This window comes from Canis aureus, chromosome 8 (assembly GCF_053574225.1).
Source record: "Canis aureus isolate CA01 chromosome 8, VMU_Caureus_v.1.0, whole genome shotgun sequence".
NCBI lineage: Eukaryota > Metazoa > Chordata > Mammalia > Carnivora > Canidae > Canis > Canis aureus.
Window position 1 is genome coordinate 76,200,049 of NC_135618.1, and position 26,732 is coordinate 76,226,780.

A 26,732-nucleotide genomic window follows, 5' to 3' on the forward strand; every position below is an offset into this window, starting at 1 on the left:
CAAAAATGAAAAAAAGACTTTTTGTCAATGAAATGCTGAGAGTATTCTTCTCCGATAGAACTGCAGCAAAAGAAATGCTAAAAGAATACTTTTACATTGAAAGGAAATGAAGGGGGCAGCCTGGGTGGCTCAGCAGTTTAAGCACCTGCCTTCGGCCCAGGGCGTGATCCTGGTGTTCCGGGATCAAGTCCCCCACATCGGGCTCCCTGCATGGAGCCTGCTTCTCCCTCTGCCTGTGTCTCTGCCTCTCTCTCTCTCTCTCTCTCTCTCTGTCTATCATGAATAAATAAAATATTTTTAAAAAAATGAAAGGAAATGAAGCTGAAAGAAAGCTCAAATTTGCAAGAAGGAAGAAAGAAGGTGTTTGGGTGTTTTACCAGAAAAGGTAAAATGGTCATAAATACAACATAGTATATGGAGAATCAAAACACATGACAACATACATTTATATGTTATAAGGTTCTTATATTGTGAAGAATAAGATTATATTGTGAAGATTAAGATTATATTGTGAAGAATAAGAATAATAATATGCTACATGAAGTAGCATAAGATTTTTTGAAGAAAAAATGTGGTAAGTTATTACATGCTATAATCTCTAGAGTGACCACTAAGTATCCTCTGTCTCTAGGCCCCTTTTTCTGAAGACACAACTCAACTATGCAGCCACACACCCATCCATACTAGTCATTACAAAAATGCTGGGAAAACAGATGAGAGGCAGGAGGACACAAACTTGAAAATACTCTGTAGAAGCAAGTAATTGCTAGCATTGTTGTCATTCACATTATTACAACATTCTAGGATCTGTCTTTTCTGGGTGGCAGCAGAGTGGAGTGGGAAGCCAGAAATGGTAGAGGTGAAATCCTAGCCCCACTATTTGCCAGCTCTGTGGCTTCTTGAGCAAGATGTGAACTAATATGCTCTTGATTTTCTCATCTGTAAAATGGGTAGATGCTTCCTTACCACATGAAGGAAGTCAGCAATAAATGTTAGTCTGTCTCACTTCTTTTGTCTAGTCAAACCAGACCCAATTCTCTGAACATGAAATAAATTTACTATACCTTTTTTAAAGGAATTTGTAGAATGTGGCTGAAGCTTTAAGGCTTTGAATACTTGTATTAGAAAAAAGAATTAAAATCAATGATCTGAGCTTCCACTCTAACAAGTTAGGAAGAGCAAACTAAATCCAAGTAACTTGAAAAAACTAACTTAAAAAGAAAAGCAGAAATCAATGAAATAAAAATGAACAATACAATTATCAAAGTTGAAGTTAGTTTTAAAATGTATTAAGAAAACTGAAGGGATGCCTGGGTGGCTCAGTGGTTGAGCGTCTGCCTGTGGCTCAGGGTGTGATCCCAGGGTCCTGGGATGGAGTCCCACATTGGGCTCTCTACAGGGAGCCTGCTTCTCCCTCTGCCTGTGTCTCTGCCTCTTTCTGTGTGTCTCTCATGAATAAATAAATAAAATCTTTAAAAAAAAACAAAACAAAACTGAAAATCCTCTTATAAGGCCGATGAAGAGAAAACAAAGTAAAAATAATTAACAATATTAGAAATGAAAGAGCCTGTGGACATTAAAAGGATAATTCAGAAATGTTAAGAAAAATTTATGTCAATAAATTTGACAACTTAGTAAAATGAACAAATTTCTTAAAATATAAAAAAATATAAAATTGACAAAAACTAATGCAAAAAGAAATAGAAAATCTAAATAGCTCTATGATTTCAAAGAAAGTACTTTAGGTATATGATAAAGCAAATTTAGCACTGTAAGATCGGTGTAATCACGTGTTCACTTATTCAATGTTTCTGCATGATTGAAAATTTCTGTGATATAATACTAGAGAAAAAAATCCCTCTAACAAAGAAAATTCTGGTCCAGATGGCTTCAAATAAACATTTAAGGAAGAAAAATGCCAATCTTATACAAATTCTTTCAGAATATAGAAGAGGGAAAAAAACCCAAACACTTCCCAATTCATTTTATGAAGCCAGCACAAACCTATTGCCAAACCTTGACAAGGACATTATAAGAAAATTACAGACCAATATACCCCATGAACACAGATGCAACAATCCTTAACAAAACAATTAGCAAATCAAATCCAGCAGTGTCTGAAAAGGATAAAACAAAATGACAAAGTACGGTGTGACTCTAGGAATATGAGATTTGTTTAATGTGTGAAAATATATCAATATAATTTACCACATTGACAGAACATAAGAAAAAAATGATCATTTTAACAGATGTAGAAACAGTATTTGAAAGAATTCAATGCCTATTCAAGATGAAAACTTTTGGCAATCTGAGGTAGAGGAAACCTATTCAATCTGATGAAAGAAAGCATCAACAAAAAGCCTACAGCTAACCACAGGCTAAATAGCGAAAGATTTTCCCTAAGATCAAGAAAGAAATAAAAGTGTTTGCACTTATCATTTTAATTAATCCTAGCTGGGCAATAAGGCAAGAAAAGAAATGTAAAAGACATAAAACTCAAAAGGGAAGAATTAAAACTGTCACAGACATCTTTGAGTCTGTAGAAAATCCTGTAGAAGCTATTAAAAACTAGTAGAACTAGCAAGATAAAAGAATATAAAATTAATGGAAAAAGCAACAACTGTTTTTCTACATAATAGTAGCAAACAATCTAAAAGTGATATTAAAAATAATGCAATGTAGGAATAAATCTAATGAAAGATGTGCTCAAGGAAACATACAGAACATTGTTGGGAGCTAAAAAAAAAAAAGAAAAGACATACCCTTTGTGGATTGGCAGTGTTACTGTTGTTATTACATCCATTCTGTTAAAATGTATCCATAGATTTCACACAATTGCAATACAAACCCCAGATAGTTTTGTTGATAAAATTGACAAGCTGATTTTTAAATCTGTGTGGAAATGCAAAGGATCTAAAATAATTATGACATTTTGGAAATATATTATATATCTATATTTCCTGATTTCAAGACAGCATAAAACTATAGGAATCAGCACAGTATGGTTTTGGTGTACAGAACAGAGCACACAGATCAATAAAACAGAAAAGAGGATCCAGAAACTGTCAAATTGATGCTCAAGCAATATCCAGTCAAGGTTCCAGGTCAATTCAAAGAGGAAACAAAAGTCTTTTTAATAAACTGTCCTTAGAATAACTGAAAACTTGTGCAAGGCAAATAGAATCTCAACTTGTACCATGCTCCATCCACAAAAACGAATTTTATGTGGATCACAGACTTAAATGTGAAAGCTAGAACCATAAATCTTCTAGAAGAAAATGCAAATATTTCTATAATGCTGATACAGGCAAATATTTTTATAGCTGGAAATCAAAAAGCACTAAACTAAACAAAGGAAAAAAAAGTGATAAATTGGATTTAATCAAACTTAAAATGTCTGCTAATCAAAAGACATTGTTAAGAAATGAATATAGAAGCCACAGGAGTGGGAAAAATTATTTGTCAAAAAATTTTTTTGTTTCAATCTTACGCTGGGGTGTGAGTTACACTGATATATATAACTGTCAAAACTCATCAACCTGAACACTCAAGAACTGTGCATTGCAGTGTTTGAATTATGAATCAATTAAAAAATAAAAATCTGTTAGTACAGGCCAAGATGAAAAGAAAGCTGGGGGAAATGAGGAAAAAATATAACAAAACTAAAACCTACCAGCAGAATTAAAATTCTGCCAAAAACTGAATTTATCTCACTGCTAATCAAGACCAGTGATACAGGAGCACCTGGGGGGTTCAGTCAGTTAAACGACCGACTCTTGATTTGGACTCAGGTCATGGTCTCAGGGTCGTGAGATCAAGCCCCACATCAGGCGTAGGGCTCTGCGTTCAGCTCAGAGTCTGCTTAAGATTCTCTCTCTCCCTCTGCCCCTCTCCCCACTGGCACTCATACACACGAGTTCTCTCTTCTCTCTCTCTCTCTTAAAAAAAATTATTTAAAAGAAAGATAGTGACAAAAAAGACAATTCTTGGAGAAAAAATATATTTGCAAGAAGGATCATCTGGAAATCAAATTAAGAAAAAAGATAAGCTAAGTTAGAAATCACAAAGATGATATATTTACAGAATTAAAAGACAGTAAGATATAAAGAACGACAAGCAGAAATTTATATTAATGCTTTTGAAATCCAGAAGAAATGGATAATTTCTAGAAACAAAACCAAATTGACTAAATAAAAGGATCACTTGAGTAGGTTAGTGAATATGATATAAACCAAATACCACCCCAAACTGTTTTGTGTTTACATGATTTTACAGGAATGTGTTCAAATATTCAAAACTGATCATTTTATATACTGCAAAGAAAGATGGAAAACTCCAAGAACCTTCCTAAGTTCAGCAAACTCTGATGCAAAAACCTGCCAAATGTAAAGAGAAGGCAACAGATCAATTATTTTTTATGAATGTACAAGCAAAACTTCAATAAAAAGTAAAACACAGCTAGACGAACACAACAGGATATTGAGAGAGAAACTCATTTTAAGTAAGGAGGACTCATCCCTGAACTGCAGGAGTTTTTTTAATTTAGTAAATCCAATTAAATAATATATATCATTGACAGGGAAAATAATAAAAACCATATGATGACCTCAGTGATGCCAAAGACTTACTTAATAGCCATTGCTGATTTAAAGATAAAAAGGTAAACCAAGAATAGGATATCACCTTGCCTTAGTAAGTAATATCATCTCAAACAGCAATCGAGGCCATTTGCAAATTTAAGTTCAAACTCAAGGGACGTTTCCATTAAAAACAGAAACAAGGAAAAAATGTCTGAAATTACCAGCATTATTTGATCTGATGGCTATACCCACTGAAATAAGGCAGAAATGGGAAAAACAAAACAAAACAAAAACAAGGACCTCCATTTGGTGCAGATCAGGGAATTAATTTCAGGGAGCAGTTTTTATAGGGATCCCAAGCATACTGAGATCACAAGAGACACCTACTCGGCTTTCTCTTCAATTTTCCTGGGTTCCTGAATAATAACCTGCTTATAATGACCTCACATGACCCCATTCTCAGCTTGTGCTGGAAGGGGATCCAGCTGCTGTCCTGCACTCATCTCTGCTGGCACCAAGTCAGCCCTGGACAAGCTGGATCCTCCTCTCCTCTGAAAACCAAGAGACCTGTGAGTGAACGTGGTGGTTCAAAAGTCACTAGCAATTGTCTCAAAACTCAGCAACTGCTGCATTGTCGAACAGATTTACCAAAGAATGTTTGGGAAGCATCCGGTTTATTTCCCCAACAACACTGAGAGGATGTCACCTCATCCAACTTGGAAAAGATTACACAGACATGAGAAAGCATGGTTACGGAGATAAAATCCAGTGATCACTGGAAAGCCTCGAAGTTGTGAAGAAGAAAAGATATATATGTACATATCTCTTGATATAAATATACCATATATCATATGTATATGTATACACAAACACACATATACAAATGAAATACAGAACATGGAAGAAAAAGATCGAGAAGGGACATCTATAAGGGGGAAATGTGAAGACCACAGCCCAGGATCTAACCTGCACATGAGGCTAGAAAGAAAGACTAACATCTATGGAGCAAAAAACAGAAAACAAAAGGGTCAAGAACAAATGTTTCCTAAGGAAAAAAAACTCCATCTAAACATGGAGTTTAGAATCCATTTTTTTTTTTAATTTAAAGAAAAAAAAAAACATGGAGAGTGTGAATCACATCACAAGGAGCCAAATGGGAGAAGATATTTGTAAATCACATATCTGGTAAGTGATTAATATCCAAAATATAAAAAGAACTCATGCAACTCAACAGCAAAAACTCAAACAATCCAATTTAAAAATGAGCCAAGGATCTTAATAGACATTTTTTTTTCAAACAAGACCTACAGATTGCCAACAAGTACATGAAAAGGTGCTCAACATCTCTAATTGTCAGGGGAATGCAAATCAAAACCACAGTGAGGCAGCACTTCACACCTGCTAGGATGGCCATTACCAACAAAATAACAAGCCTTGGTGAGGATGTGAAGCAAAGGAACCTTGATGCACAGTTAGTGGGGTTGTAAATAGTGCAGCCACTATGGAAAACAGCATGGAGTTTCCTCAAAAAAATTAAAATAGAGTTCCCCTATGATTCAGCAATCTCATGTCTGGGTATTTATCTGAAGAAAATAAAAACACTAACTTGAAGAGATATGCACCCCCATGTTCACTGAAGCATTATGTACAACAGTCAAGACATGGAAACAACCCAAATGTCCATCCAGATGGATGAATGGGTAAAGAAAACGTGATGTGTGTGTGTGGATGGATGGATGGAGGAATGCACAGATTGACAGGTAGCTAGATAAATAGATAGACAGATAGATAAATTGACTGATCTATTGATCAATCTATCCAGATAACAGACTGGTAGTTGCCAAAAGTGGGGGATGGGGAACTGGGTGAAATAGGTGAAGGATATACACTTTCAGTTATAAAATAATTAAGGCATGAGGATACAATGTACAGCATGATGACTACAGTTAATAATACTGTATTATATAATTCAAAGTCTCTAAGAGAGTAGCTTTTTAAAAGTTCTGATCAGGGCAGCCCCGGTGGCGCAGCGGTTTGGCGCCTCCTGCAGCCTGGGGTGTGATCCTGGGGACCCGGGATCGAGTCCCACATCGGGCTTCCTGCATGGAGCCTGCTTCTCCCTCTGCCTGTGTCTCTGCCTCTCTCTCTCTCTCTAAGTAAATAAATAAATCTTTAAAAAAAATACTTTAAAAAAATAAATAAATAAATAAAAGTTCTGATCATAAGAAAATAAAATTGTAACTATGTATGGTAAGGGATGTTAACTAGATCTATTGTGGTGATCATTTCACAACATATACAAATATTAAGTCATTATGTTGTATGTACAAAATTCATATAATGTATGTCAGATATATCTCAGTTTTAAAAACCCATTGTAATTTAAAAAGACAAATGAAATAGTATGCATGGAAATGAGTAAAACACAAAATCACAGAATTAAGACTCAACGTAAAAATTCTGAAACGATAGGTTAAGGTTGTCCATAAAAAGGCTCTCGAATAATTTTTTTATGGATTTTATTTTATTTATTCATTAGAGGCACAGAGAGAGAGAGGCAGAGACACAGGCAGAGGGAGAAGCAGGCTCCCTGCGGGGAGCCCAATGTGGGACTTGATCCCAGGACCCCGGGATCATGACCCGAGTTGAAGGTGGACGCTCAACCACTGAGCCACCCATGTGGCCAGCTCTCAGAATAATTAAAAATTAAAACAGCATGGCATGTGTTGTGTAAAAGTTTCACACAGAAAGGGCAGGCGTGCACCAGACTGTGTTCCTCAAAGAAGTTGTGTAACAGTGAATGTCCTCCAGTGACCGTACTTAACAATAAATGTTACACAAACATGAGTGAAAACATTATGTGGCAAAAATCAACAGAAAGCAAAAGTATAATTCAAAAGCATTTAAAGAACATTTACGTTGATGAAAGATAAAATCTACCATGAGGGTAGACAGAGTATTGAAAATTAAAATACAAATTGTTGGAGGTAGGGACGCCTGGGTGGCTCAGTGGTTGAGCATCAACCTTTGGCTCAGGTCGTGATCCCGGGGTCCTGGGATCGAGTCCTACATGGGGCTCCCTGGGAGGAACCTGATTCTCCCTCCGCCTGTGTCTCTGCCTCTCTCTGTGGCTCTCATGAACAAATAAATAAAATCTTTAAGGAAAAAAAAATTGGGGAGATAAACCAAGGAAGTAAGGTAACAGCAGTGGGAGATTTCAACACATCAAAGTAACTTATCTCAGATAAGATAACCAAAAATACAGGTGCAGGAGATACAGGTAATATAAAGATAACATCTCTATGCATATACAAAAGCTTTATACCCTAGAAGCAATACCTTCACAAAAGTGCATATTCTCAGTTACAAAGAAAATACTCCCAAATAGCAGATCATATTTACTTCCCACAATGCAATAAAGAGAGAACACTTAAATGTAAACTTAAAATTCTAGTGACTTGGGTATCCAAAAAATCTGCCAAGAAGGAGTAGGAATGAAACTATATGATAAAAGATTGTAAAGCAAACAGAGAAACGATAAAACTACCAAGACACAGAGATGTTACTAAAGGTCTTCTCAGTGGCAAATTTCCTGTCTTAGTTGCCTTAATTATTAAAGAACAAAAAAGTTAAGATAAAACAAGCAATTTACTGACATTGCTGGAAATGGCAGCAAGTAAGCAAAAAAGGAAAAAACACACAGAAAAAGAAGACAAAACCCCAAACATCATAGAATTAAAACTAAAGAAAAGGAACAATGAGTCGCCGTAACAGTGAAAGCTCCCCCTCATCATTCTCTGGTCCACCATGCAGGCAGAGTGCTACACTGCAAAGCCCAGAGGGACCAAGCTAGTCCATCCAAAGGGGGCAGGCATGTGTGAGACAATAAGGAATGGTGGAGACTGTGGCATTTGCCCTGCCCAGAGGGGACAGCTATTCAAGTCCACCAAATTCTTGCAGTGAAGGATTTCAGGTCTAGTCTTGTTAAATTCTCCATGATTTTAAGAGGAGAGAGAAGTGCATATTTTTAATATGAGATTTTCTGCTCTATAAAATGATGTGTGAGCCCAATAAAACAGAGCTGTAAGCTGTATTTGGCTGGTAAGGCAGCAAGTATGCAACTTCCGATTTAGACTACTTACTTGGGCTCGAATCCACTTTGGTAATTTATATTTTCCAGAAAAATCTCCATTTCATATAGATGTTCAAATGTAATTTTACAAAATTATATCAAGTATTCTTTTTAAAATCTCCCGTATTTTTTCATTTCCAGTTTATTCCAATGGCAGCTCTATTTAATTCTTCACTAAATATGCTATATTTGTCAATTTATTGCATTTTTCCCCAAGAGTCAACTCTTGGAATTATTCATTAAGTTGAAAAGTTGTGAATTTTTAATTTTTAGACTCCAAGTGGGTGGGATACTTATTCAAGCTTTTATTAATTTCTGGTTTATTGCATTATAGCCAAAGGTTGTGCCTGTAATGTTTGTCTTCTGGAATCTAGCTAGGTTGTCCTGTGGTGTAATACATAACTAGGTTTTGTTAATGTTTCAGAACTACTCAAAAAAGGAGGATATTCTTCTATTTGGAGCACAAAATATGTATTACACAGACACACCTACACATACTCACATACACACACATTGAATTCATTCAAATTGTTACTTAGTTTTATCTACTTGATCAGTCTGAAAGGAATGTGTAAAATCTCCAGGACAATTGTTTCTGCCCCTATTTTTAGAATTTCTAAAAGTTTTTCCTGAGATAAAAAATTTTGCAATGAATGTAACATTCTAATAAAAAAGAAAAGAAAAAAAGCCCCAAGTCCTTAGATCATCATGAGTGTTGTTCAGCAAGTATTTCCAGTTCATTCCCTCTGGGCATGTAGTTGGATTCTACTTCCCAACACCCCTTGATGTTAGACACCACTGTAGGAGTTGCTTTAGCCAATGAGAAGGGGAACAGAAGTGACCAGAAACTTCAAGCATCAGTATGTGGTCCACTGGGTTTCTTTCCCTTGCTACAGCTACCATGGAAACACAGACAGAAGCCTCTGCCAGGACTCCTGAGTGAAGATGACAAAGAGGAAACACCCAGCCCACACAATGGACATATTCCATTAGTGAGAACTTCTATTTTGTTCTCACATGAAGTCATTGATATTTGGGGAAATTATTTATCATTGCAGCATAGGGGCACCTGAGTGGCTCAGTGGTTGAGCATCTACCTTTGGCTCAGGTCCTGATCCCGGGTCCTGGGATCAAGTCCCACATCAGGCTCCCTGTGGGGAACCTGCTTCTCCCTCTGCCTATGTCTCTGCCTCTCTGTGTGTGTCTCTCATGAATTAATAAGCAAAATCTTTAAAAAAAATTATTATGGCAGCATAAATTAGCTTCTCCTTACTGAAACAGATTCTGCCCTCCCTCCCCCCAAAAAACAGGCAATCCACAAAAGGAAAAATCCAATCAACATATGGAAAATACATCATCTCCCTTATGAGGTAAAAAAGAGCAAAATGAGCCACCATTTCTCATCAATCATATTAGCAATGACTTGTTAAATACTACTGGGTACTGGTCAGGGTGTTCTGAGACAGGCCCTCTCACATATTCCCTTTGGTAAACTTGCCTGAGAGAAATGTTATTCAGGTATGAAGGATTGTACGCAGGTTCTTATGCTCCACATAATACTCTTGTTCTAGGAATCCAGCCTGGTTCCTGTTTTCATGATACAATGTGTGGTACCAGGAGGAAACAACCTTCCTAAGTGATTTGCTTATCTCTATTCTTTAAGTAGAAGCACTAACCTTCTTGCCAGTGAAAAATGGGATACTGGTATCCTTGGCATGACTGGCATCATAATTAAATATTATCTGTGGTTTCTTTTGGATAAAACAATTATTGAAAGCAAGGTTCCTGAAGACCCATATAACTCCTATGTTTAACCTTTGCAGTAGCAATGATGACTACCAGGGCTGTGGGATGGATAGCTGCTTCTTAGTGCCCTGGAAAGAAAAAACAAGGGGTGCCTGGGTGGCTCAGTCAGTTAAATGTCTGCCCTCAGCTCAGGTAATGATCCTGGGGTCCTGGGATCAAGCCCCATGGTGGGCTCCCTGCTCAGAGGGAGGAGTCTGCTTCTCCCTCTCCCTCTGCGTTCCCCCTCTCCACTCTCTTTCTCTATTCCTCATATAAATAAATAAAATCTTTTAAAAACAGAAAGAAAAAGAAAGAAAGAATGAACAAACAAGCTCAGGCCTTGAAACTCTCAGCTCTGGTCACAGTCAGAGAACAAGGGTGCTTCCAGGGTGATCCCCCCAAATAATCATTCACTTCATACAATGTAAGGAGGGCCCCAAGTTTAACTATGTGGTCTGCAGAGTTATAAGCTGAGGTCACAGACTCCCCAGATCTCTGATGTAAGATTCAGGGCACTGATTGGAAAGGAGTGGGACCTATGACTTGGAATGGGGACCTCTGGGTGGATTCAGAAAACAGAATGGCCGAGTCTCCCTCTCGTCCTCTCTAGTATCTCCCTGAGGTCAGCCAAGACCAGCTTGAAGACCTGGAAGAAACAGCTGAGGCAGCTTCCTTGAAAGGGGTTGCCTATTTTCAAGATCTACTCCCACCACATTTTTCTGCCTTTATACCTATGATTATGATCAAATCAGCACACTCCAGGAGTTTCAAGTCTGCTGCGGGAGCATACAGAGAGGTGAGATGCTGCGGACTTCTATCAGTATAACCCCAGGGGACAGGTGTAGCCATGGACTCCAGGATGTTAAAACAAGGGAGAGAGAATATAACGTCGGCTGAGGAGGCTCTTACTGAAATGGGTACTCACACCAGAAATTGTTTTGATTACATTGGCTTGAGTACCTAGAAGTGATTCCAACAGTTCAAGTCTTAGCTGAAACTTGGATTTCAGTGGCCAGCTGTCAGTAAGATTAAGATGGTGGACTTTTCCTGGGTTAACAGAGAAGAAGGAATTGCTTAGGGAGATAGGAACATTGGAGTCAATTTTTCACAAACATCCACCACCACTATAGATCCCAAGAAGACCTATAGAGGATTCCCCTCAGAAAGCAACGAGAACCCCAAAGATACCATCTTCAATCACAGACTCTGTTCTAGGGTCAGGCGTGACTCATACAAGTGTAACCTGAGGAGCAGCTAGAGTTTATCACCCAGCCAAAGGTGACAGTTTGGAGCAATAATTGGCAACCAAAATATTCACATATAGGTTTACAATGCGTAGGTGATGTCATGACTCAAGTTGCTATGCGTTCTGTTCAGTCACTGCTTCAATGCCCTTTTGTCACCCTAAGAGGCCTATACCTACTAAAATCACAAAAAGAGTAATGTATCTACAAGACAGGTGATTAAGATCTTGGATTCAGGGCACCTGGGTGGCTCAGCGGTTGAGCATCTGCCCTAGGCTCAGGGCGTGATCCCAGGGTCCTGGGATGGAGTGCTACATTGGGCTCCCCCCAGGGAGCCTGGTTCTTCCTGTGCCTGCATCTCTGCCTTTCTCTGTGCCTCTCATGAATAAATAAATAAAATCCTTAAAAAAAAAAAAAAAAAAGAAAAAAGATCTTGGATTCATAAGGCTCTTACTAGCAGCGTGTACTAGGCCAATAACTTGAAATCTCTGTAGTTCATTTTTCTCACCTACAAAATGAAAATCATATACCTAGTAGTGATGGCTGATATGAGGACAAAAAAGTTAATAAATAAAGTGCCTAGAACACTGTGAGGCCCATGGTGAGGACACTGCACGTGTTAGGGAGTATTACCGCTCTTCCGCGTTACTGGGGGCCTGGTGAACACTGCATAAGTGTTGGTCATTATTATTACCCCATTAACACTTAGCACAGCCAGATCATAGTAAACTCAACAATAATCCACTAACGGAGTGAAATATACAATAGTTTTATGCTTATTTATGCTTATTCACAAATGCAAATCTTTTGGACAGACCCCTGTAGCCGACCTCCCGCGGGCTTGGGCTTGGTGAATTTCAAATCCCTGCAGGCTGAGCTTCTGGGAGGACACGAGTGTGGGGCTGCGCTCCAGGAACATGGCTGGGTTGGCTTCCTCTTTCTCAAAGTGTGCCCTAGACGAGCACTCCGCAAAACTTCCTGAGTCTCTGAACCACCTAGGGCATTTACCTCTTACTCAGATCTTCTTGCTCAGACAAATATGCACAGGCTTGAGGATTTCTCTGGAGCTTTAGGTTTTTCTTTCAGCCAGAGGTCCCCCGGTTACATGGGTGACCGCACCTCTGCCCATAACTTGATGAGACTGTTAGGGGCTGCAGGCTGCTGCGCCCCGCCCTGCGCTTTCTGAGTCTTCGGTCTGTTCCATTTGTTTATTTAAACAGGCCCTCCTGGTGTCTTCTGATGTGTGCCAGGTTTGAGACCCTCCGCTTTTCCTAAAAAGCCCCAACTGCTTCCACCTCGCACCAGGAGGTACCACTTCATGCAGCCTGTGGGCAAGCATCTCCCCATACCCAGAAAAGGAGGGCGCATTCCTGCTCCCCAAATAGACCCACGCCAGTCCCGGACGCGTCTGAATGTGAGGTAGGAATGAGCGCACGTCCGAATCAAGCTCGTGCTTTCTGTCTTCTAGGAGCTCAGGAAGGCCAACAGGGAGGTCCCGATCATGACGACTCAGCAAAGGCTATGCCTGTAACAGACACGAGGCCGGGACAGGGAAGACATGGACGTGCAGGCCCACAGCAGGGCGCGGCTCGCTCTCCCGGGGGACCCGGCCACGATTTTGTGCTCTGCGATCCGGGGGCCTGTCTCAAAGTGAAACCAAAAGTGAATCTTGCCAACCATGGAAATCAGCAAATTCACACACAGTGGCCACCAAGTAAATCCTTTTAAAATCAAACTAAACGGAGTCAAATTCACTATCCAGAGAAGGGCTTAAAAACAAACCACAAACCTGTTAAGACACAGGACGTCCTTTGGAAATGGCACATTTGCTGGAATTTCACGAGATTCTGCACCTTTGAGGGGCAGAAAGAAATCCAAGGAGGAAGAAGGCAAGGTCTGCCTTTGTTTCAAAGAGGGACTCCTGGTGGGTAAGTGGGAGCCCGAGGGAAGCTTGCAGGGAGGGAGGCTGGCAATAGCACTTGCCAGGGGGGCCCTAGCAAAGGCCACAAGCTGCTGAGAATGTCTCCTGGTTTCACTGTTTCGGGAAACTATTTGCAAAGCTAGCTGGATTCATTCCAGATGGCCCCAGTGGTGTGGTTGGGGAAACTATTAGAAGTTGGAAAACAGCCAAAAATAGCCATTGGGTCTTGAAGATACCTGGTGAAGGAGGCTGGACGCTCCGAGGGGCGCCCCAGAGCTGCCATGGGAAACACGTAGGTGAGGGGAGGCCCCAGGGAGGCCACGGGGGCCACAGTCCTTTGCGAGCAGCCTTTCTCATCCTGCTTCTACAAAAGATGTCAGCTTCACAGACACTTTTTTTGGCTATTTTGTTAATTCTTCCCACGATGGGACATAACCAGTACTGAGATGCTCCGGAATAAAGTCCACTCCCCACAAGCCTGATGGACAGGGCTGCAGGCTTCCAGATTCTGGGCTGAGGGAGAGATCCTGGCAAACAACCCCAGGAAAGGTGAATCCTGACTCCCAACTGGTGTTAGGGCAAAATTCACCTGAGCGGCAGAGGCCGGAAAAGGGGAGAAGAACCCCAAGCACCAGCGGGTGTGCAATTGAGTTAAAAGTTACAAGAGAGAACTTTTGCAGTCAAGAGATGATGAGGAAGCAACAGGCATAGGGCACACGTTCTGGTTTTCTGTTTATTTAACTGGAAGCAGATCTGCCCATAGAGTGCACATGCGTGTGTGCACACACACGCACAGAGTCCCAGCACTCAAGGCAAACTGGCCACAGGCCAACAGAGCCATCCCAGACCCTCCAGCTGCCTCCCATTGTGTCCTCTGGAAAACCAGCTCTACACACAGACTGCAACTGTCTGGCTCCTGCGGGCTCCATGTCCAGGAAATCCCGCCGAGCTCCCTAATCCAGGGAGGTTACTATTACATGCTCAGCCGGCCAGGCACCCCACTCCCAAGGAACCACCTAATGAAAGCCTCATGTGTCAACTTTGGTTGCACAGACACACACAGGCTATTCCAGCTGGGCCTCATGCCGAAGATATGACCTCACCGTCGGGCAAACCAATAGGGACCCCAGAAAGAGCAGATCGGTGTGTGGGCCAGACCTGCTCCTAATCACAGCCAGCTGGGATGGATGGAGGCACCGCCACCTCTCCCGCTGCCCCTGGACACCAGGGTCTGTGGGCCCGGAGGCACCGTCATCTTACAGCTAAGAATCCCAAGCTCCAGCCCAAACACCCCATTTTAGGGGCAGTACTCCCCTAAAATTTCTGCCATTCCACAAGTTTCATGCTGAAGAATAGCTTAATTCAGTAAGGCCAAATCTCTGTGGAGAACTCCCAGCTACAGAAGCTAGAAAGGAAGGATATAATTAGGACTTTTTTTTTTTAACAGAAGCTCAAAAGATCCATTAAGAGAAAGACACTGAGACACAGTCCATCCGTATCTGGGATGCAGTACCCTAGAAATCCCACTTACCAGCATCATTGACAGAACTCTGAAAAGACACACACTTTAGCCCCAGACTGGGCGTCTCTCACTTAGCAATTTTTACACTTTGGCAATTAATAAACCAACTGGGTAGGCAATTCCTTCTACCTACATTGCAGCTGTCTTCACGCGTTCGGTATTAAATCTTCTGTAGACAACAAAGCCAAACCTCAAAGAAGCTGCACTTCAAAAGTAAAGAAATGTGTTTTCACCTGATGGCATCACCATCAGGTGAAGCAGCCAATGACCTCAACTTTTTTTTTTTTTTTTTAAACTGGAGCTTTTTGTTAAAGGAACTATGAGAAGTTGTCTACAAGAAAATTGCCAAGTCCTTTTAAGTTCTGCTAAGTTCTGCCTTTGGCATGGGTAGCTGAGTATGATAAGTTGTAAATAAGTTGGTGGAACTTGGAAGCTCTTAAACTGAATCCTATATGGATGAAGCTTTGCCTGGGTCCTGCTGGGTCCCTTGGACACACAAGATCCCCAAGACCTCAGGGATTCAGGGAAGATGTGCAACAACATAAAAACTCCCTGTGAGCTGAAGTCCAATGAGTAAATACACAAAGCACTAGGTTTGACCTTAATGAAGACCCTTCGATTTCATAGGAATAACTCACACACAAAGGACTGACTCGTTTTCATTAAATGTTGCTAATTCTATTTGCTTGTAGTCCATTTGACTAGATTTTGTCATAGGAGTTGTGGGCAGAGAATCAAAAGCACAGAATCTTTGTCCCATAAACGGAAGTATAGATTAAGATTTCTATTCTTTTAAGGAGGAAACTTTTTCTGGAAATGTGTCTCAGAAATGATGATGGGGGTCAATGGAAAACAGATTTTGCTACACGATATGTGCTTTGCTCCAGCTTTTCAGAAATATCTAAAGCAAGCAGCTAAATATAAAGCAAGGTCAAATCAGGCCTGCAAAGACACCAGTGAGTCACAATCAATCAGTGGTAAAGACAAGGCTGGGGCTGAACACCCCTGATGAAACATCTCTTTCCTGAACCAGAAAATAAATGCCCACAGCTGCACTTGGTGGTTGATGCTGGAGTTCATTCACCATATGGTCACCCTTGTTATCATCCTTCCAGCAATTCCAGCAAGATAACCGGAGAAAGCTGTGTCTTCCAATCAGCTGCAGGCCAAGCAAACATCTCCCTACCATGGTCTCTCCTCCAAGGGACTTCCTGACCCTATGCCCTGCTTCCTGTTTTTCACTTGTATACTTCATGCTCTACCTGAAAGTCCTAATGCCCACCACTCTGGACCCCTTAGGCCTGGGATCAAGCTGCTCTTTGGAGGGAGAGAGGGTGTGTTGAAAAAAACAAAAATAAGGGTTTTTTTTTTTTCTTGGATCTTCAGCCAGGGCAAAATCTAAATGTCAGGAGGGTCACAGCTGATTTGGAGCAGCCTCAAGGTTTTGGAGCAGGAAAGAATCTGAAAGAGGTAATGTGTCACTTTCTAGAATTTTTAAAACACAGTGAAACCCTCTTCCCCAGCAAGGAGAAACCCAGTAAGTAAATCACAGAGCGGAGAAGCTGTTATTATACCCATACAATGGCATATGATTCGGCCATAAAAAAAACAAAGTACAAATACATGCTGGAATAGGGATAAATCTTGCAAACATTATGCTGAGTAAAAGCAGCCAGTCACAAAGGACGACACAGCATAGGATTCCATTGATATGAAATGTCCAGAGAGACAGATAGTAGATTAGTGGTCGCCTAGGGCTGGGGGGTACAGAGATGAGAGGGGGCAGCTCAAAGGTAGAGTTTCTTTTTGAAGTGGTGACAGTGCTCTAAAATTGATTATGGTGTTGGGTCCCCAAATCTGTGAATACACTAAAAGCCGATGAATCACACAGTTTAAATGGGTGAGTTTTAGGGGATGTGGATTCTACCTCTGTGAAGCTATTTTAAAGGTAGGGAGGGCAGGTGGAAAGATCTGTCCTGGCTGTTCCACCGGTCAGCCCTCCTTCCTCACCCTCCTCCCTTGGCAGCCTCAGAACCACCCCTGCAGGCCCCTGGGACTGCATGGAGTGTTGTTTGAAAAACCCCGAGCCAGCCCTCATATGTAAACCAACACATGAAACCAAGCTTTTGGGGTCCAAGTGCAAGACCTTTCAAAACCAAGGTCTCGCCAATGAGCCTGGCTCATCTCAGGGGGCACGCCGTGTACCCCGAGCTCACCGTCCATGTCCAGGCGCTGCATGATGATGGCCAGCTCCACCTCGCTCGGCATGTACCCCAAAGAGCGCATGGCCATTCCCAGCTCCTGCTTGGAGATGAAGCCATTCCCGTCTCGGTCCAGAACCCGAAAGGCCTCTCGAATCTCTAGGGGAAAGCAAAGAAAGTCCGGTGGTCACATGGCTTGGTCTTTTGCATTGAATTTATTGGTGATCCTATATTGAACACTCCTCACTGCTTTACAAATACTAATAGGTCAAAACCCTTTAAGCAGATAAAAGAGTGGCCACAAGAGGAACAAAAGGACAGAAAGGGGGAGGAAAGGGAAAAAAGGCAGAGCAAAGAGCAAAATGAGAAATAAGGAAAGGAAGGGAAAGGAAAAAAGAAAACCACCCCTGAGCATCCTAAAACAGCACGGTCAGCGCACAATTTGACAGTGGTCCCAGCGGAGACCCAGGTTCGCCGAGGACACTTCCTGAGCAGGAGCAAGCAGGTTTCAGCTGTGAGGACAGAGCTGCCCCTTGGGCCCTTCGTCCACCGGAAAGGAGAACACAGTCCCCCTCCGCAGACTCGTATCTCAGCTCCCTGCTGCTGTTGGAGCTGCGCAGAAGGCTTTTTTAACCTAGTAGGAAGATAGGAGTTACGTATCCTGCTGTTTTTATTTCATCCTCTAATTTACAGCTGTTTTGCGGCTATAAACAACCTCAGATCGATAAGAGTGTCATAAAAGCTCAAAAGGCATCTTTAATCACATTCCAGGCCGGCAGTGGATTTGACTCTGCTATCAATAAGGCCATTCCACTCGGCAGGGGATCACCCATCCTCTGACCTCAACCTGGCTTGTTCTGCATTCTCCCTCCAGAGCCCCCGAGGCCCGTCAGTTCTAGGTTGGCCGAGCATTTCCTAACACATCACACGGCCACAAGACATGGCGTGGGGAATTCGAGATCAGAGTCTGAAGATGACAGGTTCATCAATGCTATCTGAGCACCAGATGTGGCTAGCTTTGACTTTTCATCAATAAACCCGGTGCAAGCTCGGGTTGCCAACATTCATCATGCTACTCAACAAGTATTGACTGTATGTACCTGAGGAGCAAAGAGTAATTCCCTCAGAGAACCAACAACAATCTGTTGGGCCTCACAGTTCTCCTCCAGAGCCCTACATTCCAGTTGGGAAGGAAGGACAGGAACTCTGGAAACTCACACAAGACACTGGCCCTAACCCATTTACCTACTGCTTCTCGAAATATCTATGTCCCAGTAAATACCTTAAACCACTCCCTGACCCAAACAAGCTTTGTCCCTTCCCATTTGATTTCCTGGGGCTGCTGTGACAAATCACTGCAAACGTTGTAACTTAAAACAACAGAAATGTATTCTCTCACAATCTGGAAGCAAAAGTACGAAATCAGGGTCACTGGCCCAAAATCAAGGTGGGGACAGAGCTGTGCTCTCCTAGGGCAAGAATCTGTCCCTTGCCTCTTCCAGCTTTGGTGGCTGCCGGCATTTCGTGGCTTGTGGCCAGGTCATGCCAGTCTCTGCCTTTGTGGCCACATCGCCTTTTCCTCCTTTGTCTGTGATCTTCCTCCCACTTATAAGGACACTTGTGATGGCATTTAGGACCCACCCAGATAATCCTAGATAAGTTCTCCATCTCAGGACTCTCAACATAATACCTGCAAAAGCCTTTTTTTTTTTTTTCCCCCAAGGAAATATTTACAGTTTCCAAGAATGAGGACCTGATATTTCTGGGGCCCCCCAGTTTTCAGACTGCTGCAGTATCCCATCCAGGGCTCCCACCCAAAACACCTTGCCTTCCTTTACCTGCCTGAATCCTGTCATCCTTCAAGGCTGAGAGTTAGGGACTGTGCAGTCCACAAAAAATGTCTTTGCCCACCCTGGCCAATGTTCTCTCCCTTTCTGCTACAGTTTGGTGGGTCATTCATTCCTTTTACAGGACATCAGCCTGTCCCATCTAAAGATAACGATGATTTGGTGCAGAAATCACAATCTTTCTTCATCGGCTTTGTTCCTGTTTTTACTCCCACCCACACTCTGAAGGATGGGTTTGAGTAAGGATCACATATTAGTAGCAAATTTGCTATCAATACTAATTTTGCACGCTGCATGCTTTCTGAGACTAAGTGTGGGCTCCAGCAGACAGAAGACCAGCCTGTGAGCCGGGACCCTAGGCTCCTGGCCAGGCGCATTAGCTAATTAGGTCCACGGCCAAACCCTGAGGCCTCGGATTGTTCATGTGTAAAATGAGCTGGGTTGGCCACGAGGATCCCTACGGTCCTTCCAGACTTTTTCTGGGGATCTGTGGACATTGTTAAAGTGTTTAAGAGAAGAACAGGAAGCCTGTGTTCTCTTTCATACCCTATTAATCTACTGTTCAAACACCCCTCTTTTTTCCATTGAGGATAAAGAAAAAAATTTCAGTCTGGTCCAAATTCTGAATCAAGGGGTTTGTCTGCACTTTCAGGCTTTTCTCACCAATGAAACATGCCCAACACTCCCTAAGGCGGCCATATGTTTTCCTACCAAGTCCCAGGTGGCCCGGAAAGAACTTAGAGCCACTGCTCTGCTTGAGGTGAGGGCACACAGCCCTCGAGGACAGTGGGGTGGAGACCACAGCCTCCATGACCGGAACCCAGATGCCAAGGGCAGGAGGATGCAGATGCAGGGTCCCCTCAGGTGGGAGTCAGCCCACAAGGAAGTCAGTCTGGCCCTGCCCTGAACTGGGATAGGCTTCTCCCTCCGCCTCCATCTCCCCATCTGAAAAATGGGTGGGGTTAGATCTCCTCCTAGCCTCTATAATAGGAGTTTACTTCAGATCTAGCACATACCATGCAACAGGAGAAAATGTCAGCTGATGACGGGGCCCAACCTGGAGTCAAAGAGGCCAGGGTCCCAGGTGGACCATCCGGATGGTCAGCTGCATGCTGAGCTCCGCCCCTTAGTCTCCTTTCCAGAGGCACATTTCAGCTCCCCATCCCTCTGACTCAATCCTGAGCTCCCCAGCTGTTACGATCACTCTGACTGGGCGATCCCTTTCTGTCGACATGGTGACAGGCTCATTCCTGTGATCCCCCTGCATGCCCTAGATCCACAAATGAACAAGCCTGTGTCCTTACAGTGGATACTCCAGACGCCTGATCAAGGATCTTCGTGAACTTGGACTGTATGGGCATGCCCCCCGGCTCCCACCTCACTACCTGGGCTACTCCGAGGTCACCTCACCCTTGGGCTGCTGGAAGCAGATGGAGACCATCCCGAAACTGCCCTGCCGTGAAGGTACGTGCTCCATTAAGGCTTCAAACCCCCATGGTTTGCTGTCTGCGGTAAGTAGTCAGGCCGGCCCTGCTCAAGCCCAAGACAGCACAGCACAGGTACAGATCAACTCAGAGTTCTGTTTTCTGTGGCCCCAGGTAAGTGAGACAAAGCTGTACTTCCCTGTTTGCCCAGAATTTCTGCTCCTGGCTCCCAGGTAGAGTGTGTACGTGTGTGTGCACATGCACATGCAAACAGAAGCAGACAAAGCCCCCTAATTTCATTTTCTTTCAAAATAACAGATAGAAGGGATGCCTGGGTGGCTCAGTGGTTGAGCATCCGCCTTTGGCTCAGGGCGTGATTCCGGGGTCCTGGGGGTCAAGTCCCGCATCAGGCTTCTTGCAAGAAGCCTGCTTCTCCCTCTGCCTGTGTCCCTGCCTCTCTGTGTCTCTCATGAATAAATAAATAAAATCTTTAAAAAAAAAAAAAAAAGGCAAAATAACAGATAGGAGGGGAAAAAAAAAAAGAAAAAAACACTAGAAATCCATAATAGGAGCCTCTGGGGATTTAATTTTTCCAGGGTAGGGAAGCCCAGGCAAATAAGAAGCTTATTAGAAGGAAATGGGTCTTGCAGCCGGAGACATGTGATGTGTGGCTCATTTTATTTTTATTTTTAATAGCAGAACAGGGTGTGAGAAATATGCCCATAAAAACAGCGGAGAGACGGAAGCAGGCCGGATCCCCCTGCCTATGGCTATAGGCAGCCTGCTGGCAAGACGGAGGGGCCCTGGCCCCTCTCCACGTCCTTGGGAAGTGGCGACCACAGATCAAGTTTTAGGAACAACCCAGTAATGTGGTGTGCTTTTCACTGGAATTTATTCTCTCTCTGGGCTACAGTCCCCAGTGCTTCAGGGTTACATAAGCATGCTGTGCTTTTGGTCTTTAAGTCAATTTCATGCTCAGATCAGGCACCAGCAAGGCGGTTCCGTCACCTCCAAGATTCCTCTGCAGGCTGCAGAAGGGGCAATGGCGATGGTGATGAGAGCCTGCCTAACTGCCATTTTGTGGAGCATGAAAGGAAGCATCGTGAGGCACACCTTCTGACAACAGGAGTCTGCACTCTGCATATGGAATCTCCCAGAACCAAAGTCTGCATTCCCACAGGGGTCTGCACCTCTCCTCCCTGATGTTCTGGAGCCAAGCAAGGCCTGGACTAGAAATCAAAATGCTCTAGGTTCCCAGGAGATCAACTTGTCACTACACCAGCACGTGTGTTTTCTTAAAACTATCAGAGCCACCACCGGTACCACCTGCATCCCCAACACAGCACCTCCTAAGTTCCATGACACTCCCTGGGGATATCGTCAGTTTGGCTGAGAACAGTGCCTCTCAGAGGCAGGGCTCTCATATAGAACAGGCTTGTCGGGCAGGCCGCTCAGTAAAGGGCGCATCAGATGAAAACCAGACACCAGACATCAGCCAGAGTCAATATTCTTTGCCTAATGTTCTGGCCTTAAAGAATAGGCTGAAACTCACAGTGCTAATTTGCAAACTCCAATTGGTAATGAGGAACAACAGCCTTTCCTATCTCAACCCCATTAGATGCGGAATCTGTTTAGTCTCTAAAGAGATGTGTCTTTAGGAAGAATGTGGGTTCTAAGCACAAGAAGCAATGGCTCTATTAACGACCAAGATGTGTTCTGTTGATACATGTCTTTGAGAAATGGCGGAACTGGAGACATGCAGTTCAGCAAGGCAATTATTGAATACCAACAGAAGTGCACCAGAAAATACAAGATAAGAACCTCCAGATTTTTATTTAGAAGAATTAAGAGGACAGGGACCGAGTCAATGACCAAAGAGATCTAGAAGGACCTCTGCCTTCTCTGTGAAAGACGAATCTTTCGAGATTATTCATATGGCCATTCATTCAATGAAGAGTTGCTGTTCACTTCCTGTATGCCATATGCTGTGCTAGAACAGTTAGGTAGCAAAAGAAACTTTCCAAGCTATGAGAAACTTATATTCCAGTCTGACAAACAGAGAGGTGACAGGATATTCATACCAGAGAATGACAAGAGCAATAATACAAATCTACACAAAACTCAAAGGATGTCCTTCCATTATGAGAGAGACAACTCTGTGAAAGTTGACACCATAATCTCCTGACAGGAAGAGATGAGGGGAAAAAGTGCACCAGGGCAAGACTGTAAAGGGCCTTGGGAGCCGAGCTTTACTCTGCACACTACTGGTTGGCAAGTGATGGCCAGTGGCCAAATCTGGCCCACCACCTGCTTTGAAAATAAAGTTTTTTTGGAATGCATCCATGCTTACTCATCTACACACTGTCTGTGACTCTTGTCTACTGTCTACTGCTTTGGTACTATATGAATAAAATTGAGAAGTTGTGACAGCGATGGTTTGGCCTACAAGGCCTGAAATAGTCATACTTCAGCCTTTTATAGTTAGTTTGTAAACCCCTGCTGTAGGCCATAGGGAGCCCTCAGTGGTTATAAATTAAGAAAGAAAGAGAAGAAAGAAGGAAGGAAGGAAGGAAGGAAGAAAGGAAGGAAGGAAGGAAAGAAAGAAAGAAAGAAAGAAAGAAAGAAAGAAAGAAAGAAAGAAAGAAAGAAAGAAAGAAAGAAAGAAAGAAAGAAAGAAAGAAAGAAAGAAAGAAAATGAAAGAGAAAGAACGAAAGAAAGAAAAAAGAAACCAGATTGATTTTTTTTTTAAAGCTTTTATTTATTTATTGAGAGAGAGAGAGAGAAGACAAGCAGGAGGAGGAGCAGAGGGAGAGGGACAAGCAGACTCTGTACTGGGCATGGAATGTGACGCCGGGCTCAATCCCATAACACTGAGATTATGACCTCAGACAAAATCAGGAGTTAGGCGTTTAACCGACTGAGCTACCCAGGTGCCCCCGGATCAGACTGCTTTTTAAATTGAGGGTTCTAGCATCTGGTTGGCTAAGAGGTGAAAAGCAGAGCCCTCACCTGGAGGCCTCACCGGAGAGTCTATGAGAAGATGAGGAGTCTGAGCTCAGCAACATGGAGCTGCTGGCAGGGGCCATGTGACTTTTCTTTTTCTTTCAGAGAGGGAAGGGAAGGGGCATTCTGACCACAGAGCATACAGGGCACTGAGAGACACCAGGCAGCCAGATGTGGTGAGCATTTGGAAATAAGGGACTACCTATTGCTGACAGGAATGCTAAGTATACAATCAAAATGGAAAATGGGAACAGAATGACCATAATTGCATATAAAATGCTGGTTTAATCCCAGTGTGAGCTTTAGTGTGAGCGAGCTCCAATTTAATTCTACTCAATCAGTCTGCAAATACAACTAATTGGTTTCAATAATTAGGGAACGCAGGGGTGAGGGCTCCAAGGGCCAGGGGGACGGGGCCCCAAGGAGGATCTTTGTGTGGGGGGAGGAGGGATCAGAAGCGTCCCTGCATTGAATAACACTGACTGGGGGACGGCCACCTAGATGGGGCAGGGTGGGGCTCAGCACTGCTCTGTTAATGTACTTTATGGAGCTGGATTTTTCTTGGCACTGTCTTCAGGGGGCTAAAGGAGCCTCACGGCCAGGTAATTTGCTGTGTGAACCCTGACTGCATCCATCTCAACAAGTGCTCTTTCATTATGCTCCTTCCATAGACTTAGACAGTAATGAACGCTATAGTGGAACACAGGAGAGCCCCAGGATGAGGGGTCCCAGCCCTAGAGGCATTTCTGTATTTCTCTGTTCATTTATCTGTGTAAGTGGAATCATGGTTCACAAAGGAGGCGTAAAGGATATAAGTATAAAGGATACTTGAGAAAAAAAGACGATCTCTCCCAGGAGATAGGAGAGAGAAGTTGAAACAGAAACACCTAGAAATATACAGGAAGGAGACGTGTTGCCTACTGAATTGTTAGGATTTCAAATCCATGTCTTGCAAGCTTGTTTAGGCAAAGTTTGTTGTTTGAATTTGTTTTGAGTAACTTATTTTGATGAAATTGTTTTGAAGTTGGATATAGGGACCTTCTTCCTCCAACTCTTATACCTGAAGTCGAGAGGACTGTTGCATCCTTGACACCATGGTAATGGCAATGGTGTCCATCACGCGGTGGACTTTTCCATTTTAAAAATCAAGAGGTGTGACCAGTACCTTGAGAGGACTTGGTCTGGGTGAGGCTACCCTTTGCTGCATCTAAGCGACTCTCCAAAGATCTTGAGACACTTGCTCCTGCCATTGCCAAGCTACTCTTGCTTGGTGGTGGTGTTTAAACCATGTAACAGTCTCAGGAAGAGAAGGGACATCTGTTTCTGCCTTGGCAAGTCTTCCCCTCATAGGCAGTGGTACAAGCCATGTAACAGTCCCTGGAATAATAAGCTTCAGAGCAGCCTGCCTTACCTGCCAACACACATACCGTCACCTGCTAGCTACATGCCCCAGCAGTGAAACACCTAAGCTGGCACCTGATATCCAAGTCTTAGTTAGAAGGCTGACTCTACTGAGAACCAACTCATAGAAGGGTACACCTCCAATTAAATTTGAACTTTATTTCTTTCATCTCCCTCTTTGCCTGAATGATTGCATAATCAATCTGTTACTAGCTTGAAGTATGCTATCTCTTCATTGGCTTATTAGGAGACATTACCCTGTGTGCTATTAGCTTACAAAATATTATTTTTATTATTATTATTATTATTATTATTATTATTATTATTATTCCCACAGTGAACCTGGTTAAATAAATTACTGACAAAAGCAATCTCAGTCTTGAGCATAACTTGTCCCAAACAAAGCAAGGTGAGCCTTAGGAGAACCTGGAAGGAGGCTGAGAATTGTAGTCAATGCGACAAAGAGGGTTTTCCAGCAAAGGCACAGCATGGGCAAGGGGGCATAAGGGATGCATTCTTTGGGTCCAGGTTCCTGGTTACAGGCAAGGCCCCCTGTCGGGAGGCACTTGCAAAAGGACAGATATGGCTGGCGGTAGTCACCATCCTCCCAGGCAGCATAATTGTCTCTGTGATCTAAGGTTAGCATCCAGAGTGGAGTAGGGCTCCTGTATGTTCCCTGGCGCCAGACCTACCCTGAGTCACTGGTAACCCTGGGAACAGAAAAGGGGCAGTGTTGAAAAACTTTGAAGACTCAACACTGAAAGCTGGTGGGCCAGTGAGGGGCTGCTCATACTGGATATCTCAGGCCTTTTTCATTACCTCATGGCCCAAAGGCACCTCGAATTTAAAAGCAAAGCCAACTGCTTCCCTCTCCAGCATTCAGAAAGAAAAGCATCTTAGTAACTAACTTACTAGGTGGTGAGATTAGACAAAGACTTAGGATCCCAGGACAGGAAAAATAATCATTTCTTTCCTAAAATTGGGTAGCACCAGGCAGCCATAAAGTTGGGGGCATTTCTAAGGGTTAAGGGCAAGGACAGAGCCCCCAAATTTTACACCTGGGCAGATAAAGCTGAACTGATGTTAGGATGCCCGGTTGCTTAGTGGATGGGTAATTCCCCAACAGTACAAGAACAAAGCAGATTAGACCAGCTGCTAACAATGAAAGGCCATCCCAGCCAGGGGCACCCCATGTGGGACAGAATGTTCCAGGCAGGGTTGGAAGGAAAATCATTAAATTAGATGTGAGTATGTATGAGAGTGAGAATGGCTGGAGGGTCTTCAGACAAAAAGACAGGCTGATGAGTGGAGAGAGAGGGAGGGAAGTGTTCTGTCTCGAGGGGTTCTGCACCTGGCCTCTGGGGTCCAAACACCAGAGCTGGACCCGCCCAGGAAGGCAACATTTTGCAGGTTACACATTAATGTATGCTTATGAAAAATGCCCCCAAAATGGCAACATTTTGCAGGTTACACATTAATGTATGCTTATGAAAAATGCCCCCAAAATGTATAAAGAAAAGAAATAATATAATTCTCCAGTCAGCAATCACCATGGTTAACATGTTAGGAAAAAAAAAAAAAAAAAAAAACAGTATTAGGGCATTTTATTCCAAACTCTTTAGATACAAATATTCTTTTTTTTTTTTTTAATTTTTATTTATTTATGATAGT

The 26,732-nt window shown here is 42.8% G+C and overlaps 1 protein-coding gene across 14 annotated transcripts in view; it reads right to left on the reverse strand.

Annotated features, from left to right (window-relative positions):
* The window catches only part of CALN1 (calneuron 1), a 526,620-nt gene that overhangs the window by 233,967 nt on the left and 265,921 nt on the right, over nucleotides 1-26,732 (reverse strand). For all 14 annotated transcript variants that reach the window (XM_077908317.1, XM_077908316.1, XM_077908324.1 and 11 more), the window contains one exon: nucleotides 17,401-17,544. In XM_077908317.1, coding sequence (XP_077764443.1) covers nucleotides 17,401-17,544 — 144 coding nt within the window. The remainder of the gene's footprint in view (nucleotides 1-17,400; nucleotides 17,545-26,732) is intronic.